The 20,227-nt window shown below is 40.6% G+C and overlaps 1 protein-coding gene across 8 annotated transcripts in view; it reads left to right on the top strand.

Moving 5' to 3' along the window:
* Positions 1-20,227, top strand: part of EPB41L2 (erythrocyte membrane protein band 4.1 like 2) — a 209,337-nt gene that overhangs the window by 175,150 nt on the left and 13,960 nt on the right. For 4 of the 8 annotated variants that reach the window (XM_052646061.1, XM_052646060.1, XM_052646058.1 and 1 more), the window contains 5 exons: positions 4,959-5,528; positions 7,390-7,512; positions 9,279-9,377; positions 11,032-11,112; positions 15,589-15,694. In XM_052646061.1, coding sequence (XP_052502021.1) covers positions 4,959-5,528; positions 7,390-7,512; positions 9,279-9,377; positions 11,032-11,112; positions 15,589-15,693 — 978 coding nt within the window. In that variant the 3' untranslated portion in view covers position 15,694. Of the gene's footprint in view, positions 1-4,696; positions 4,751-4,958; positions 5,529-7,389; positions 7,513-9,278; positions 9,378-11,031; positions 11,113-15,588; positions 15,695-20,227 lie in introns of all 8 variants that reach the window. The other 4 variants (XM_052646055.1, XM_052646054.1, XM_052646059.1 and 1 more) reach the window with 3 other exon arrangements.

The raw sequence follows: 20,227 nt of genomic DNA, 5'->3' as shown, positions 1-20,227 counted from the left end.
TTTTCTGGATGTCATCATTTAGGAGTGTACAATATAAACTGTGTACAGTGAAAACTATCCATTCATTATTGTAGAAGTTAACATTAAAATGATGTCATGTGAAATTTAAATATGGAATTCACCCACTCTTAAACTCCTAAATGGTTTATCTGCAATTGAAGTTATTGCTTTTTTCTTATTCTTCTCCTCTGTAGCACATGCTAGAAAATATGTACTTATTTGACACATGTATGGATTGTTATAACTGCAATCATCCATTCACCCAATAAACATTTTTTGACCACTTACAATGTATTTCCTCTCCCACTCCTCAACACATCACTATTAGTTGAAAGTTAAGTAAGTCTACAGGAGTATTTTGACTTTTAAGAGAGTATCTTTTAAATTGCTATCTTTCTTTCAACTTCATTTTGCTACTTAATTTTTCAGAGTTTCTTGATTTTCTTTAAATTGCAGTCCTTAATAAAATGCAAAATAAAAATTAAACATAGGTATAATTTCTCCAGATTTCCAAATGTCTATAATGAATTTTATAGATTAAAAAAAAATTGTTTCTTGTTTAGAAATTGATACATCAAACTTTCAAAATGACTTTAGTATATTATGAATCATTTTGAGAATAGGGCAGAAAATTTGAAATCAAATTACTTAGTCTTTAATAGGCAAATTAGGGCTTCCCTGGCGGCTCAGATGGTAAAGATGCCTACGATGCAGTTAGACCCAGGTTCAATCCCTGGGTCAGGAAGATCCCCTGGAGAAGGGAATGGCAGCCCACTCCAGTCTTCTTCCCTGAAGAATTCCATGGACAGAGGAATCTGGTGGGCTGCAGTCCATGGGGTTACAAAGAGTGGACATGACTGAGCGACAGGCATACATACATATAGGCTAATTGTTATTATTAAATATTAATTTTTTTGGTATCAATATATTCTCATATATTGTGAGAATTATGACATACTTAAACTTGTATAGGGCTTCCCTGGTGGCTCAGACAGTAAAGAGCCTGTCTGCAGTGCAGGAGACCCAGGTTCGATCCCTGGGTCAGGAAGATCCCCTGGAGAAGGAAATGGTAACCCACTCCAGTATTCTTGCCTGGAAAATCCCATGGATGGAGGAGCCTGGCAGGCTATACAGTCCATGGGGTTGCAAAGAGTCAGAAATGATTGAATGACTTCACTTTCTTTCTTTGAACATGTATAAAATTTCTCTCAAGAGTCTAGTAGAGATTACATAGACTGTAGTTTTAAGATACTTTTGGACCTATTTTATTGAATACTTAGATGCATGGTACTTATTTAAATTCCCCAGTGATCTTTTACCTAGTAGGACACCATCTCCACCTACCTGACCCTGGGGATGATGTAATTATGGAGACTTAATTCAGCTGAAATTGTCCAGAAGCTTTTTTCTCTCCTGACTATTGTAATTGCTTATGCACCTTGCTCTCCTCATCTCTGAAGCAACTTAGCATGCTCCGCATCTTCTTGTAGCTACCACTCATCCTAGTTAGGGCACTGTCCCACAAGGCACCCCAGAGTGCCATTCATTTATTCATTCATTTGTCTCTGATCCCTGAGCTGTGGGGTTTGTTAGGACATATTATTGCACACATCTAACGTGAGAGGGAGCTACTTGATAATTCCTCACCGTTGGTGTTCTAGGTATAATATCTGAGATAGCCCCCAGCTTCCCTGATGTACCATCAGGGACCGTCATTTAAGGGCTAGAAAGGCAAAGATTAAATTCACCTTAGTAGCTTTTCAGAGACAGATAATTTTTACATTGCTTAGCATTTACCCTCTGAAGTTTGTCTTCCTGTTTAGAATTTTTCCTTTACCCATTTCTTACTGAAAGAAAAAGAGACACTATTTCTTTATTCCGTAGCATATCTAGCATATCTGAGGGAACTTCAGTGGGTTACTGTCACAGTGCTTGTGGTATGGACAAAGTGGTATAGGGAAGGGAGAGATCATAGGAGCTGAAATAGTGAAGGCCATATGCAGAACCTCAGAGTGACGACGGAATTGGCGACGACGGAATTGGCAAGGCCCAGAGTGCCTAGTTAAGAGTGTTGGAGGCAGGGGGTTAGGGACATAAGGTCTAACACTGAAATAAGTGTAGCAAGTGGAGGGGCCCCGGAAGAGGCTGTTACATGCAAAAAGGCCCATGCCCAGAAGCTCCTTCAAGATCATACAAAGTAGCGTTTGATATGCAGGTGGGTCAGTCATGCTCAGCTTGTGATAAAGTTTCAGTGAGAAACCAGAGAGTTTAGTGCATTTCTGAAGGCTACAGCTATGAACAACCTTCAAACGGTGGAAAGCCAGCATCCAGGCAAATGGCCACAGATGCCTGCTGCAGCATCTTCAGAATCCTCGCCTTTCTTTCAATGTATGCTGCTCTGTGATTCTTTCTTGTGTAACCTTCACTTTCTTTCAATAGGTCACCGCTGTCAGTTCTGACTCATTGCTAATTCTTTGCTCTTCCTTTTCTGACCTCTCCAGAGCCTAGAAGAGGAGATAACATCCATTTTGTTTAGTGAAAAGGGCTTTTCTGATAGCATGAAAGCCTCCTTCAGCTCAGCCACCACTTGGACAGCAGAGGGCACTGTTGTGAACTCTAATGCACCTTCTGAAAAGCTTTCCTCGCCCTTCTCACGGTTGCCTGAGGTGCATTTTGCTTTGTTTCCCATTCTTTAAAAGTCACATTTAAGAGTGGTTTTTATTTTTTGAGTATTAAGGAACCCTTTCCTCCAGTGCTTTCATTGGTGAAATTAACTCTTCCTGGGAGAAATCTTTGAGAAATAATGAGTGAATTTGAACACGAGGAAAAGATACCGATTGGATGTTTCTCTTGCTTTCTATTCTCCCCTCTCCATTCTGCCTAAATTGAGAGAATCATTTAAACCAGTCACAAAGGTACAGAGTCTGGGGTGTTATGTGGAGGGAAACCTTCAACCACGTAGAAGCTAAGGCATTTTTTGCAGAAATTTTCAAAGCCAAAATGTCTTTTAAACATCTTCAGATGGCTTATTATTTTAAAAATTCTGCTCATAGGGAAAAAATTGAAGTGCTTGCCATAGTCAGTTTTAATTTTGGGGGGAGTGACCCCTCAGGGATTCCCTGAACTTGGGCAGAATCCATCTGGCCATAGTAATAAAAGTAATAATAATGAAATATCTCCTTTAGAAATGTTCTGATCACTGGATATCTTTATTTATAAAGAAGTTTGTAAGGATTTACAGTTGAATGTTGCCTAAGTAGCAAACTCAGTTTAGAGGTTTCTAGTTTAACGTGCGAAACCTCAGCTTTCCATAACATTGGAAAGATGGCTCTCTTGTTCTGTCAGTGAAATGACTTACATGGTATTAATGTTGAGCATTGAAAATGTTCTCTTACCATACATTTAAGAACAACAGTGCAGGTCAAAGACGGTCTGTGAGTATATGTTGATAGGTGTCCTTTTAGGGCCTTTTGCTCATAGTTTTCCATGTTGCTGGAGCAGATAAACGTGAGCTTGTGTTATTTACTGTACGAAGCAGCTCCAAGTCCAGTTAGCGTCTTGGCAGCTTCACAGTGTGGTTTGTTTCTGCCCAGAGGGTTCAGAGGTGCAGTGCTCTTCATTTAGCATTGAGATACCTTCCTAAATAAGTAGGGCTACTGTCTCTAGCTGAATTTGTAAAGTCAGAGCACAAGGCATTAGTGCTACTGGAATGCCAAAAACTTGGCTAGGAATTATTTGTATCAGTATAAATTAGCCTTTTCAAAAAATAAGGAAAATTTTAATCTTTAAAAACATTCCTTTTTAAGAAAGTTTCTATCCTGATTATCAATGCTGTAGTATAGTAAGTTATATTTCTAATGTATTTGGTCTTCAAGCATTTATTTGAACATTTAGGTGCTGTACTTCGCGAAAGTAAATTTATACCCCCGAAGTAGATACCTGCAGGGGGGCAGCAATGAGCATCTCAAATAATAAACTTGGTTCATTTAAATTTTCAAATGGAGGAGCTAAATTCTAAGCGAAAACACTTGGAGCCATCACTGACATCCACCCTAATGTTATAATACCCCTTTTTGCTAATCTATAACACAGTTTGGGATGCTAATAACCATTTCTGAAATGGCAACACTTTTGTGTTAATAACTATCCGAGACCAAGTATAATTTTGCCAATTAAAACTGATTTTTAAATAAGCCAGCAAAATATAAAAATATCATCTTATTGAAAATTCATTTAGGAATCGTGTTCAGGCCATGCTGTGTGTGTGTCTTTTTTTTTTTTTTCCTCAAGTCTGATTAAAATCAAGCTGTCAATAGATTTTAAAAGTCTTAACATATAAACTTTATTATTATTTTTTTTAACATATAAACTTTAAAATAACGAGTAAGCTTTGGTATACTTCCATTCCCCACCCCAACCCCTCCACCACACCTTTTCAACAAGAAGGAGCTTATAGATCTAAGTATAATAAAAGGATTTCATTTCTTTGGGATGATGCTGGCTATTTTTGTGTTTTTGTTTCCTTCCCTAAGCTTCTTGCATTTGTCTGGATTCTCCTTCACGTGACCTTGAGTAAAAGGTTTTTTATAGCTGTTGATTCTTGCTGCTCTGCTTCGCAGTGTCAGATGTTTGTCTTGGTGGGTGTTGAGGTAAACCTTTATTGATTTTGTGTCCTCGGTTGCTTTTTGTTCCGCAGAGACGTGCTCCTGAGTCCGAAGGGCCTTGCGCCGGAGCCACTGATGCTGTTAAGGTTCTCCCCTTTACCATGTTAACACCATTGCCCGACGTTTCCAATCCTGCTCACGTTTACCCCCGCTTCCCTTTCAGTCCGCCATCATCATCATCATCTTTGCTTTTCTCCATGACATGAAATCTGCCATCAGTTAATTTGGGTTGCCGTCGTTTTTTATTTATTCATCTATTTTTGTTTCCCCTCATCCATTTTTGTTTCTGTGCAGAGTTCACTTGAGACTCTGAATGTAGTGGAGGAGAAGAAGCAGGCAGAGGTTGGGAAAGACGAAAGAGTAATCCCCGAAGAGATGAACGGTAAAGAGCTGTCCCCTGGGCGTGGTCCTGGGGAGATGCGGAAGGTGGAGCCAGGGATGCAGAAAGACTCCACCTCCCTGTCTTCTGAGAGCAGCAGCAGCAGCAGCGAGAGCGAGGAGGAGGAGGACGTGGGGGAGTACCGGCCCCACCACCGGGTGACTGAGGGCACCATCAGGGAGGAGCAGGAGGAGGACGAAGAGGAGGTGGAGGAGGCACCCGGCCAAGCAGCCAAGGTAGTAGACAGGGAGGACCCAGTGCCAGCAGCCAGCCCAGTCACACACGCAGGGGCCAGTGTCGGCCTAGTAGAAACAGTGCCCCAGGAAGAGGTAGTGGCCCCCCAGATCCCTGCCGAGAAGAGTGTAAATGAAGGCGCTGTTAAGCAAGACGCCGGCGAAGAAACAGAGGAGGAGCTGCAGAAGGTTAACGGAGAGGTGGCTCATGTTGACACTGATGTTTTGCCACAGATTATTTGTTGTTCAGAGGTAAATGGGAGCTCAACTCTAGAGCTGTTTCTCAGGTGGAGAACACCTGCCTCTCCTCCTGTCCTGTCCTCCCCGTTCTCCTTCAGCTTTTCCGGCAAGATTCTGAATTTGATCTCTCCGGGGAGGAAGGGGGATGGCCCTGCTCTGTCGATTTTTCTGCCCTCTGGGGTCACAGTTTCTGGCATCTTTACTGCAACTGGATCTCCTGATAGAGTAAACTTTCTGACAGCAGCCACTTCGTTGTTTTTTTTTTTTTTCCCCTTCTCATTTCACACTGAAATTTTTCTTTGCACGTTTTCAGATTTTTTTCAAGGCTTATCTTTAAGTTGCACTGCCTCCTCATACTAAATGCCTGAATTCTTTTCATTAGGAAATTGTGTGTGTATTGTTGGAAAATGGTCAGTGTGAGTGTTGCTGGTGTCATGACTAGGTTTGACCTTCTGGCTCATTCTCTCTTCAATATAAGATTTTCAGGAATGGCAGCGGGCTCCTATTACCGTGGTGCTCAGAATTCAGCATCTAGCAATGATGAAAACGTTATTTCTTGAATACCACTGGCATTTCAGGTTTTAGATTCTAGAGATTGTACAGTCTGGTCAAGGGACTTAGCTCCTCGCTGCGCAGAAGGAAAGCTAAGCAGAGGATACCCTTCTCTTTGCATTCTGTCCTCTAGTCAATTCTGGATTATTTACAAGTTTGGTTATATGTTTTGTGACTTGTCTCGATCAAGCATGAGTCTTTCCGTTTTTCTCTTCAAGAAACAGAACTTTCCACACTCCTCTGAGATGAAGTCTTGGTCATTTAGGTGCAGGGTCCCTGATTTGGGAGTTAAAGTTATGCTGAGGAAAGATTTACTTCTATGTGAATGTTCCTTGACTCTAAAGTTAAATGCCGAAAGTGAGGGTTTTCCATGTTTGCTCTCGTTCATGGGGTGGAAAATCTTGAACTGACTTTGTCTTGAAATAATTAACTGGATTTATGTTACTTTTAAATTTCTGATTTCACTTCAGCAGATGACATTTTGAAAGTCTTTAAATGCTTTGAACTATTGCTTTCTGCAGAGATTTCCTCTTTAAATTATTACACTTGGGAATTTTCTCTCAAGGAAAGCACTGTAGTGTTTTGGTAGCAGTATAGTCTGTATTAAGCATACATGCTTGGCAGACTCCAGTGTTAACAGCCTGTGACCCTCTGTTTGGATGTTTTAAATAGTTCAGAGCATTAATGCATCAATGGTGGAGTAACTCTAGAGATATATCACATTTTAACTTATGTCATACAGAAGAAACACTGTAAGATTTAGATTAGTATAACTGAAAACAATGCTGCTTGAAGATATTCTTTCTGAAAATGAAATCTCTGTATCAGCAGGGCAGCAAGGGCTTTTTGGGGAAAGAGTACAGCTTAGCCTACTGACTAGGTGTGCCAATTAAAGACCATGAGCCTTCACACAGACCATGTGGTTCTTTAAACTGTAATAAAAATGGAGGCAGGTCACTTCTCATCATTAATTCTGTTTTGTTTTCTTTTCAATTTGATCACTACTTGCTTAAAGCTAAAGTTTCTATATCACTGTACGCCAGGCTTGACACGTAAGTAGTTTGGGACCATTGTAATTTGAAACCTACCACAATTTCAGGAGCCATTATGCTAGCTTATTCTTCATATATATATCTATACACATATATATGATTTTGAAGGAAAGTGTTTTTCTTTTGTGTCCTTCTTCTTATTTCCTTTTGCTCTTTTCGTTTGTGTATGAGTGTGTGTTTGGATATATTTCAGTTATTTTTGAAGGCTCCGTTAAGCACATTTATTTTATTACCTCTAGAATTTATGTTTCCCTTCCTTTTCGCTTCAGCCACCAGTGGTAAAAACAGAGATGGTAACAATTTCTGATGCCTCACAAAGGACAGAAATCTCCACCAAGGAAGTCCCTATTGTCCAAACGGAGACCAAAACCATCACATATGAGTCTCCACAGGTACAGAAGCTCTAGACGTGGACAGTTTGAGTTCTTTTCTTTACTTACTTTGTTTCTGTTTTCATTCTGTCTTCTCCTAGTTTACATTTCTGACTTTGACATAGCTTTTTATATTTTCACTTTGTAACTGTACTTTAGCCACATACCTTGCTGCAAGTGAATTGCTGACCCAGTAATTATGGGGGAAGAGTATATGTGATTTTTTAAGGACAGACTGTACCAATGTTGTTCTTATTATTCTTACAAACCATTTCTGGCTTGATATATCCAGGAATGTTTATGTATACTTGGGGAACACATCATCTTACAACATTTATTGGATCTGATGTAATTTGTGGATTCCTAGAATTGGGCTTTTATCCCTGCCACCCTCCCACCCCTGACTCCATGAAGACAGAGCAGATCAACTCACTTTTGTTTGCATATTCACATACACATCTGTGCTTCTCCTCACAGTTGATTATTTTCCAATAACGTATGTCACCATTCTTACATAAATATACTATGCGTCTAAATAATTATCACATTTGTGTGTTTGATTTTTGGTATTCACACATTGATTCTGTAAAGATTTGAAGTAAGAATTAAGATATTTAACCTTAAGAGTAACAAAAAGGGGGAAATAGTTATCATTTGAAAATGGAACTGTTTAGAAACCTAGACAACCCTTTTCTCAACTGAGAGATTTAGTATTCTAGCAGGTACCATGGTGGGGGATTGCAGATTGTCCTCTCAAAATAGTTTTTTCAAGCTGTAATGCATGTATGTGTGAAAGAGTCTTTAAAAAAAATTTTTAAGGTATGCTCTCTGTAAATGTGCATAGATCCCCCATAAGTACAACTAGGTTTCTTATGAATGGGTGTGGTGGGAGAGCCTGTCTTCATGTGTTTCTGTTGTGGTAAGTGCCCTCATAAAGAAATACAGGAGCATGACCCGAGCTCGAAAGATTTCCTCCTAACTTATAGTAAGAAAGACTCTGAACCTTCCAGTTATTTCCTGTGTCAGTATCAGGAAACTGGAGACAAATATGTTTGGTGGTCTTAGCATAAACTTGTAGGCCGTTAATGTGCTTCATTATTTCCCCTGGTAAACTCTAGAACTTTCTAGTATCAAAGCAAAGAAGTTAAACCATATGTAGACATATGTCTAGATATAAGATTTATGTATGTGCGATATATGCACACACACATGTGGGAGAGTGCATGCGCAGGTGTGCATGTGTGCCATATGCATTGGGGCTGTGTATATGCACAAACTATTACGGGAACAGTGTCATTTAAAAAAGAAATAGAGATAAACAATTAACCAAATCATGTAAGCTTGGTCTATCCTAGGCAGGCTCTGTTGCTTAGTAATATGAGAAAACATTTATTTTTACCCACCTGTGCTTAAAAAACAACAAACCAGTACTTCTGGTCACTGTGGAAACTTCTCTGCTTGGTTCTCTGGTTTCTTCTTCTAGATTCTGCAAATGGCCCTCAGATTTTCTCATGACTCCCCTGTAGGTCTCAGTCCCGTCTTCTACTTCCATCCTTCCTTTTTTCTCTCTGCTCATGCATGTGCATTTAATCCTTGCCTTTACTCTTTAAATGCTAGCCAATCTATGATCAGTAAATCACCATTACAAACATGCTGGGGATTGGCAGCTAGCATCTTCTGCCAACTGCATAGATCTTAAAAGATACGTGTTTGACTGGGAGGGGTCTTCTCTGACAACAGAACGGAAGTTAAGCATTACTTTGTATTTTCCCCCTAAATCTCCAAAGATTGATGGCGGGGCTGGTGGTGACTCAGGCACGTTACTGACTGCACAGACCATCACATCTGAGTCCGTGTCGACAACAACAACTACACACATCACCAAGGTAAAGCAATCCAGGTTCTGTACATTGCCAACAAAATCTTTTCTGAATTGTTTCTTTGTTCCTATTCACCCTTCAAAGTTTTACACACAGTGCCCTCAGTAAACATGCATAGATTTAAAGTATGCAAGAAATTGGGCTCCACTGACATTTGTATTTAAACCAAATTGCAAATTTGTAAAGTACATGGGGTAAAAATATGTTCAAAATAGCTATACCTGAGAGAGCTATAAGAGCAGAAGGAACTTAATAAAATAGAAGCATAGGTTTGGTAAGTACCAGTTAGCTCTCCTGACTGAAGCAAATGAGTGGAGACCGCCACTGGAAATTTTCACCAAGTTATTCAAATAAAGTAAATTTCCCCCATTGATTTAAGGTTCTAGTATGTGGATTTGGGGCATTTTTTCCAGATCATTCTCTTAAGTGTTTAACATGTGATAACCAGTGATTCTTCAAATGTGGTCTCTGCACTTGCAGCAATAGTCTCATCCAGGGGCTTGCTAGCAGTGTGAATACTGTGGCCCCGGTCCAGGTCTTCTGAAACCCAAGGAGTGTTTAGGAAGCCCTCCAAGTGATTCCAGTGTATGCTGTGGTCATCTTATTTTTAACCAAGCATTATTTTCCAGTAATGCCTGCTGCTTCTACTAGAGACTGAAGGTCCCAAATGTATCCCTTTTGCCCTCCTCACTCAATATTTCAACAACAAAAAAAGTCCCCAAAATGCATGATGGTATTGGTGTTCATTTTAAAGTGTATCTAGCTATTACAACCTAATGATCTCTGTGGTCAGCCCTCTGTCTTATACTTAGGTGTAATCACGCATGACTCTGTAAATTTATCAGTGTTGTAGAGGTTGGGTCTGTGCTTTCTTAGGACTGTGGTATTTACTCATGGTTTAGAGTGTCAGAGCATATGATCTCTCAGCCTCTATCATGCCCGAGGCTCTGTCACCTTGCTCCAAGCCAGTGACTCTGTTTGGCAGTTTACCCAGAAGTTCCTGCTCCCGGGTCCCCTCTAGCTTTTGTTCAGCCACATTCTGTGTTCATGTCACAACCACATGCGGAATCAAATCAAACATTGGATGGAAGTCTTTCTATCACCTTCACCCATCTTATGTCTCTTAAAGCAAATCCAAGTTCTCTTTCTGTTATTGCACTACACTAAATGAACAAAATTGCTAAATGGATTTGTATGAAGCTAGTAGAACTTTCAGAGCTATAACATCAAGCAATTTTCCAAACCTGACTAAACCAGATGTCTAAATGATTAGGAGTCCCTGTAAATTCTACAAAAACCAAACAACTATTTCTTCCCTGCTTGCTTCTTTTCAAAACAATGACCAATCGGAAATGAAGAAACTCAGGAAATTGTAATGAAATGTTCCAGTGGAACTGTTTGGATTAAATGACATCTGTTGCATCCTGATCTCACCTGAATTATGATAGATTTTTTAAGGTTGCTTTCAAATTGGACGATAGAATTCTACATTGAGCGTATAAATAAAGAAATTTCTGGAGCGTCAGTGTTCCCTTCTCAGTGTCAATTGCCTAGTGATTATCAGAAGGTCTAGGTGTGCTCCATTTGTGTTTTCTCTGATTATGTGTAAACATGTTTGAGTGATTGCTAACCCCCCTCCCTTTTCCTTTATGACCTCTAGACTGTAAAAGGTGGAATATCTGAAACAAGAATTGAGAAACGCATCGTGATCACAGGAGATGCAGATATTGACCATGACCAGGTAAAGATCAGAGCATCTGTTCTGAAACTGACCATGCTTATTTTCTAAGTTTCTGTCACGGCACATTCCTGCGTCACATCCCTTCTCCCAGTACCTCCTGGATGAACCCACCTCCTGAGCCTGGCATGAGGACACCTCACAGCCTAGACACACAGCTGTCCTTTCAGCCTTCCTAACACTGAATTGCATAAAACATGGGCTGCTTTTTCATTTTCCACTAGCTTTACACACACCTTTGTGTGTAAATATTAAAAAATTTTGGCAACCTTCAGGCATTCATGCGGGCCTGATTTAATGGTAAGTCATCAGTTATTAGAAAATAAATGGCATTTTCATGACCTTGGCTTCAAAAAATAAGGAAAGCTGCTAAGTTTGACTTATGCCTGTCTTTGGGGACTTATCAAGCATTTTTTAATAGCATTAGAAAAGTTGGGCTGTTTACCTCTAGTCATTACCATTATTGAGGGGTAGGAGAAGGTAATATAAGGTCTCTTACAAAGTGAAAATTTACATGTATTCAGGAAAGATTTGTTTAAAGAATCATAGTGCTTCCATCCTATTGTTGAGCAGAATGGATGCCTTTAAAAAGCAGGCAATGAATGGAACGCCTGTGACTTGGAGAGTTATTTTACTTTTAGACTGCAGTGCCAGGTGGTGATGAGAATTTTTTGTCTTGTTATATTCAGAGTGATTTGTATCCCAACTTTAAAGGAGACCAAGCTTTTTTCCTTTTACAATAATTTGAGGAAAAGGAAATGTTCATTTGGCTATCTCAGCTGAGAAGTAGAAACAAATGATAGTTAACCCAGCTTTTAACACTACTGGACTTGGGAAAGAGAATTTTAGAGAACAAAATTTCTCATTTAAGGGCTCACTGTATGTGGCCAAAGAGGAATAGGTTTTCTTCTATGCCTAGAAAGAAAATTATTATTATTTTTTAATTACTGTATATATAATTTTACTTACATATTTCATAATGTATTTTTTTTAATTCCATGAGAGTTTTTAGGGGTAAAGGGTTGCCCTGACTCTATTTTGACTTAGTAGTGGGGATTCCTAGTATATGACTGTACATGTGTCTCTTCATTACTAGGAAGTGAATTACCTGTGTGGAGACCAAGCCTCTGGTTTCCTATATAGAGGACTTATTTTGCTTCTCTTCACTAAGTGTTGAATTGCTCTGACCTTAAGTTTGAATAAACCCTATGCTTAGTCTGTTTCCCTCTGGGACTCCGACTCAGCCTTTGCTGAATGTGTGCTGGGCAAGAGCCTGCATTCTTTGGCATGATGGAAGGTGGGAATCAGTACCTTCTCTCAGCCTTTGTTTCTTCCGTGCTCTCTCTCCACTGCACTAGGCCTTTCAGACTTTAAAATGCCACTTTTTCTCTTGATGGATTACTCTCAGGTTTCATTTTATGTGTGTTTCTTTGTCCTGTTTTAACCTGAAAACTAAAATCTAGATGATACTGCTTCTGAACAGCAGATATTAAAAACACAGCCTGAAATGTCAGTTCCAAAATAACACACATTCCTAATTCTTCCATTAAAAAAGAGTCATGATGATGCATCATAGCTTTACCTGTTGCTCTGAGGACACACAACTTGTGTGTATGATGTTCTGTTTTAGCCCATTTTGAAACAGAGGAGGGAGGGGGAAGGATAAATTAGGTTGGGATTAACACACACACTACTCTGTATTAACAGGTAAACAGCAAGGATCTACTGTATAGCACAGGGAACTATATTGTGTCTTGTAATAAGCAATTGGAAAAGAATCTGAAAAAAAATGGATCTATATCACTTTCTGTACATCTGAAACTAACTATATACTCCAGTTTTAAAAAAAACAAAACTAAAAATGAGGTCAGGTATCCAAATGAAGAGAAATTTACCCTTTTCATAACTTTTAATGAAAAAGTTAAAAGCTTAAAATTTTTTTGAGTAAATGTAATTGTGGCTTCTGCTGTGCTTGTTATCCAAAGCTCATGGTCTATTTGCTTTCTCCTTAAAGCCTGTGAATGAGACTATGAAACTATTTAAAAGTAAAGGAGGAAAATCACTTCCCTGGCAAAAACTGAGGTTGATCATGCAGTGACTTTCTTGTCATTGGCACCTTTTTCAGTTCCTTGCCTACATCAGAAGAATTTTAATAGTGGAAGGAAATCCTTCATCTGAGCAAGATAGGAAAAAAAGGAATCTTTTTTTGTGTGTTGGCAAATGAAAGAGGCATGCTTCTATAGAAACTCACTTTGCAAGTTCTACACCTGATGGCTCCCAGCTCTGAACCAGGGAGGGAGAAACAAGATGGCAGAGTGTTATCTTTCTAATAAAATAACTTCTCAACTTGGCAATGTGATGTGATAGCTTTCTCACAGTCTTGATTGTTGCTATAATACATTTACATTTTACAGTATTTTATTATATGTACTGATGCTTGCTATGGAAGGAAAGGAACTGAAGGAAGACTGATTTCAAATGCATTTGAAGATGATAATAGCAGTTTTCCATTTTCCCTACTTTTCAGCTAATTAAAGTGTGTTTCATGTATTCCACTTTCTCTTGGGTATCATGTATATTTCCTCTTTAACAAGTACACTGGTTTAATGTAGGCAGATTTTTGTGAAAGAAAGTGAAAGTGTTGGTTGCTCAATTGCATCCGATTCTTTGCAACCCCATGGACTGAGGCCCTACAGGCTTCTCTGTCCATGGAATTCTCCTGGCAAGAATACTGGAGTGGGTTGCCATTTCCTTCTCCAGGGCATCTTCCCGACCCAGGGGTCAAACTTGGGTTTCCTGCATTGCAGGCAGATTCTTTACCATCTGAGCCACCAGGGAAGCCCAGGCAGACCTTTGTAAGGAACATAAATTCAAAGTGTCTGAGAAGTTGGTTGTAGCCACTTTGGCCCCCATCAGAGTTGGGCTTTCTCAGATGGGATTCTGCAGACCAGCTGGGAGTAGATCAAGTGTTACTTAGAGGCCCCCTGCTGTACTGGGTCTCCTTCCCCATTCACACTGCAGTCGGTACGTGGCACCACTTTCTGTCCTGCTCGAGACCAGGTCCCCACTCCACTCCCACCCTCCCGGCTGCCTTCTCTCCCCATGTGACAAGCAGTTGTGCTGCGGCTCAAATGGAAGCCTGAACCTCTAAGTTCTCTCTTGTCCCGATACAGGTTAGTCACCAGAATTTGTTCGCCAGTAGGAACTGAAGCACCTTCAAGTGCCTTCCAAGCTGAGTAAAAAACTTGCGGTGTAAAAAATAATCTTTTGTTAGCTTTATCTTTCTTTGTGGAACGAGGCTCAGGGTTTTGTTCTGTAACCTTCCAGCTGACAGAAACAGTGTTGCAAACAAGAAATGCAGTTGTCCTTGAAGGCAGGTGACAAGAGTCAGAAGAAATTCTGCTGCTGTTTTCAAAGGCCTGTTTTCCTGATGAGATACAACTCTCTCCTAGTAGGACTTCTTTTTTGTTTTCCAGTTCTGTGCTAGAAGAGTACTGTTCTGTGTGGGTTTTCTTTTACTTTCTCCCTAAGACTTCTTTCCCTCTGAAAAATAGGATCTTTCCACTTTATATATAATCTATATATACAGTTTACTTTCTGATCAAGCACAGAGAAACTTTGTCTGCTTTCTCATAGCCAGGTCTAGAAAAGGGCCCATGAACCAAAGGAGTGGCGGCTCAGGTCCTTCTCCGGCCCTGCAGCCCCCCAGGAGGGTGGCCCTGAGAGAGCCCGTTAACCTTTGCACCTTCGCTGTTTCCATGTAAAAGAGGGAGCCGTGTTTTATTATCTAAAGATTAGTCTCTCTTCTCTTTAGCTTTTAACTGATTGTCGTCATTGTTGCTTGCAGTTTTCATCGTTCAGTGTCCTGGAAGTTGATAGATATTTTTCCCGCAACATTCCTCAAGCAATTACTGAGAGCTTAAGAGGAAAAAGATGAGCTGAGCCTGGTCCTGTGCTGGGGGGTGTGTGGGGGGTGGGAGGGTGTGGGGGGTGGGAGGGTGGGTAGGTGAGGCAACTAGATAACTACAAGTATCACTAAAGTGTGGAGGGCAGACAGCATGCTGGAGGCTTTAGGTCATTCCTTAAGTCCATGCAGCAGGCCTTAACATGATCTTTACAATCTCAGCGTCAGTGTCAGGTAATGGATGAAAATTCTGAGGTCAGAGAAGATCTGTTTTCTCCATGTCTCAGTGTATCATGTATCAGTGTCAGGCTGGGTGGAATTCAGGGCCAGAGTGTTTCTCCTCCATGAATTGTTATCTGGAAATGGATGGGAGAAATGGGAAATCTGGGGAAATGAGAGGGACTCTCTGAAATGAACAAGGAGGCCATTTCAGATCTTCTTGCTTCCTCAGATAAAGCAATGAAAGCATTGCTTTTTGCTGGAGGCTGGAACGCAGGTGATGGGCGTGCTCGTGCATTGCCACCCTGAAAAAGAACTTCTTTCTCTGCTCACCATGCTCTCTCCTGACCCCACAGGCGCTGGCCCAGGCCATCAGGGAAGCCAGGGAGCAGCACCCCGACATGTCGGTCACGAGGGTGGTGGTGCACAAAGAAACCGAGTTGGAGGAGGGGGAAGAGTAAGGTAAGAGCCCCGTCATCTGTGCTGTGTCCCTGAACCTGCGGAGTAATCTGAAAGGCATGTCTGCATCACGGTGCCTTTCTCCTACAGTCCGTCCAATCTTTCAGTCTTAATTGTCCCCAAGCTCACCTGCTCAGGTGACCTGCATTCAGTTAATTATAAACTCGGGGGATCAATGGGCATCATGTGGTGTTGATAACTGCCATGTGTCGAGAGTTGCTGATGTTCAACATATATATGTTTCTGTCCTATTTTGTAAAACACATTAGTATAAGTTATCTGAGTGTTCACAGTGACCCTCTGAGAAAGATGCTATTGCCATTGTTTAGATAAGGGACTTTTATTGTAGGGGCCCAAGGGCAAGATGAGTTAAGTCTTTTAAATGTGGACATTAAGAATAATTGTGTATCAGAGAAGGAACCATAAAGGGAAAGCTTGCTTTGACTATAGAAATATTTACAATTTGAGCCAAACCAACAAAAACAAAATTAAAGGGTAAGTGATAAAGTCAGTATGCTTGGCAGAGAAAGGAATATATTGTCATTTATGTGTCATCAAAAAATGTAAACACTTAAGTGAAAAAAAAAAAAAAGGCCTTCCCTTGTGGCTCAGCTGGTAGTGAATCTGCCTGCAATGTGGGAGACCTGGGTTCGATCCCTGGGTTCAATCCCTGGGTTGGGAAGATCCCCTGGAGAAGGGAACGGCTATCCACTCCACTATTCTGGCCTGGAGAATTCCATGGATTGTATAATCCATGGGGTTGCAAAGAGGTAGACACAACTGAGCGACTTTCACTTCACTCATCATCAAATAAATGCAAATCAAGACCACAGTGAGGTGCCATTTCACACCAGTCAGAATGGCTGCGATCCAAAAGTCTGCATGCAATAAATGCTGGAGAGGGTGTGGAGAAAAGGGAACCCTCTTACACTGTTGGTGGGAATGCAAACTAGTACAGCCACTATGGAGAACAGTGTGGAGATTCCTTAAAAAATTGCAAATAGAACTGCCTTATGACCCAGCAATCCCACTGCTGGGCATACACACCAAGGAAACCAGAATTGAAAGAGACACATGTACCCCAATGTTCATCGCAGCACTGTTTATAATAGCCAGGACATGGAAACAACCTAGATGTCCATCAGCAGATGAATGGATAAGAAAGCTGTGGTACATATACACAGTGGAGTATTACTCAGCCATTAAAAATAATACATTTGAATCAGTTCTAATGAGATGGATGAAACTGGAGCCAATTATACAGAGTGAAGTAAGCCAGAAAGAAAAACACCAATACAGTATACTAACACATATATATGGAATTTAGAGAGATGGTAATGATAACCCTGTATGCAAGACAGCAAAAGAGACACAGATGTATGGAACGGACTTTTGGACTCTGAGGGAGAGGGTGGGATGATTTGGGAGAATGGCATTGAAACATGTATACTATCATGTAAGAAACAAATCGCCAGTCTATGTTCGATACAGGATACAGGATGCTTGGGACTGGTACACCGGGATGATCCAGAGAGATGATATGGGGTGGGAGGTGGGAGGGGGATTCAGGATTGGGAACTCAAGTACACCCGCGGCGGATTCATGTCAATGTATGGCAAAACCAATACAGTATTGTAAAGTAAAATAAAGTAAAAATAAAAATTAAAAAAGAGCAGAGGATTAAGCAAGTAAACCATGTAGAAACTTAAGCAAAAAGTGTTTCGCCTCATTATTACCTAAATCAGTACACATGAAAGATTCACTTGTAAATGTGGCAAAGTTTATATTAGCGAGAGTTAGGGAGGTCGTGGGAAAGTGAAGTCGCTCAGTTGTGCCCCGACTCTTAGCAACCCCATGGACTGCAGCCTACCAGGCTTCTCCACCCATGGGATTTTCCAGGCAAGAGTACTGGAGTGGAGGTTGTGGGAGGGAAACTATTTACGCTGGTGTATAAATTAGTAATATTTCCTGGAGGGCAATTTGACAAAACCTTACATTAAACCTGCTTACCGCTTAAACTACTGTGAGGAGTTTCTTACATAAGCAGAGATGTATCCAAATACTTATCTTCAGGACTATCACATTTTTATACATGCTAGCAAGACATTTGAAGCAATCTAAGTGGCCAGCAGTAGGGAGTGGTTATACATGGTGCTGCTTCCATGTGATGACAAAAATACATATTGCCGTTAAAAGCTGCATTAAAGAATTCTTTAAAAAGGGGTTAGTGTTCCTAATTGTGTATGTATTAGGATTTTGAAAAGCAGGTTTTATTATACAGCACATATAACTAAGATTGCATTTTTCTTTTTAAAGTGATCCATACATTGATCAATTGAGAGAGAGGTCCCCACTGGAAGGGCGTGTCACAGACCACATCTTCCTCATCGTGGCAAGGCCAAGTGCTCTCCCATTGTGGGAAGTGAGGGGTCCTACCAGAACACAGCCTCCCTTCTGACTTAACTAATTTCTGCCAATGTGATAGATAGATATGAAATGACGTATACAACTTATAACATATAGTGACATGTAACTTAATGCTGTATAACTTTCTTGGTTTTACTGCTTCTTGATAGATTCTGAATACTAATCTGTCAATTTTATGTGTTCAAGAATCTTCAGGTTTGTGGTTTATCTTTTATTATTAATAGAGGTCAGTATGTTAATATACTGAATGTAGCATTTAATACGTTAATGTAGTTGAGCCATCAAACTCTCCTTTATGGTGTATGGTTTTTCCATACCCTGAGGTGTTAAAGATATTTTCACTTCAGAAATTTCAATGTTGCCTTTCATGAATCAATCCTTAATCTATCTGAAATTTTTTCTGTGTGATTAGAAAACAGTGATTTGTTTGTAGCCAATGTTCCAGCCCTCTACTGAAGAGCTGACCCTTACCTCATGTAGTCTGCAGGTCAGAGAGCAAGTTTCTTACAAGCATGGGTGTGTTTCTGAGCACACTCATTTCCATCAGTATGTGCCTACCCCTACTCCAATGCCATATAGCTTTAAAATTAGAATTTATGTCTGGTAGGATAACACCCCCCCACCCCAGTTCTTTTTCTTTAAGAATGTCTTGGCTGTTCTGGATTATTCTTGGCATCTTGTATTCACTTGTGCAGTGAACACACACACACATAGCCTTTGAAGTATACCAGTCTCAGAGATAATCTTTTATAAGCATCCTTGTTAAATAGATTTAGATGGTTAAAGTATAAATTCACATATAAGGTGGGTAAGCTAGACAAATTTAGGAAGATTCATTCAGTCATCGAAAAGATATTTAACAAGTGCCAAAAGGTGCTAGGATAGCTTAGGCAGTGAGAGTTCAGATTGTCAATTGGTAGACAATAGTCGTGGTCCCCTTCCTTTGGAAGAATCCACTCCAGGAGGGGAGGTGTCAATATTAACAAATAAATAAGGTGTAATTGCATATTTCATAGATGCTCTGAAGGAAAAAATATGAGGGAAAAAAGTAGAGGGTTTGAACTGTTACCAGATTAGGCAATTACTTGAGAAGCTCAGTTTTGAGTTGAAATGTGAAGGACAAATGAGAGCTACCTCAGTGTGTCTCAGAGTCATTTTAGCATCTCCATTCCCAACTGGCCACACACGCACCTGAACAGTTTCCTTTGCTGATGACTGTCAGGGGTGGGAAGAATGTGTTTCCACTGCTTCAGCTACCCTCTGGCTGCCCTGCCAGAATCCCACAGAGGCAGCAGGTCAGTGGAGACAAAGAGCAGGACCAAGACAGTATTTCAGCATCAGAGAAGAAGAAGAAAGTATTGTTTGTGATATATTGGCCCCGTCTCCCTTTTCAGGTGTGAAAAGCTCTCCTCCTGGTTTAACCTGACCTCTTCCTTTGGATTAGTCTGACCTGTTGATCAAGCATTGAAAGTGGGGTGTGGAGGATGGAAAGATGGTCAAAGAACAACATGCTGACAAAACTCCCAGTCTGCCTCCACTAGCCGGACGTTTGAGGCCGAGGAGCTACATGCAGCTCCGTGAACAAGAAAATACTTTAGAGGAGCACTTCCCTAAATCTTTGCATTGTTTTTATGTCCTCTTAAGGACTACTGTCCCTTACCATCTTATCCTAACTGCGTATTTATGAGGTTTCGGATGGATACACAATGCTACTGACCTTGTCTCCGATAGAATGGTATCCAACACTGGTCCTAGTGAGGAGGGAGAAGAACCCAGGCTTGGTGGGGTGATCTGTGTGGACTCAGAAAGAATGAGCCCCAGGAGGAGTAGCTCCCAATCCTGCTTCAGCTGGCACCATCAGCTCTGTGAACTCAGACTTCAAATGAGCCTCTCGGACTCCTTGAGTAATCATTGATGTAGGGTGAAAAAGCGAATGACGCCTCCCTTTTGCTGACAGCAGTGGATGGCCAAAGGATGAAATGATGGAGCGGTCTCTCACCTACTCATTTTGTTCTCTCTGTCATTGTTCATTACACAGATGTGCTGGAAGGCTCATTAGTGTTAACTGCTGTTTTACCATGGAGATTTCAAATCAGACAAGGTCTGCAC

The sequence above is a fragment of the Budorcas taxicolor genome, chromosome 9 (assembly GCF_023091745.1).
Source record: "Budorcas taxicolor isolate Tak-1 chromosome 9, Takin1.1, whole genome shotgun sequence".
Classification (NCBI taxonomy): Eukaryota; Metazoa; Chordata; class Mammalia; order Artiodactyla; family Bovidae; genus Budorcas; species Budorcas taxicolor.
Note: the sequence above shows the minus strand (reverse complement) of the source record. Positions and strands in the feature narration are given on the sequence as shown.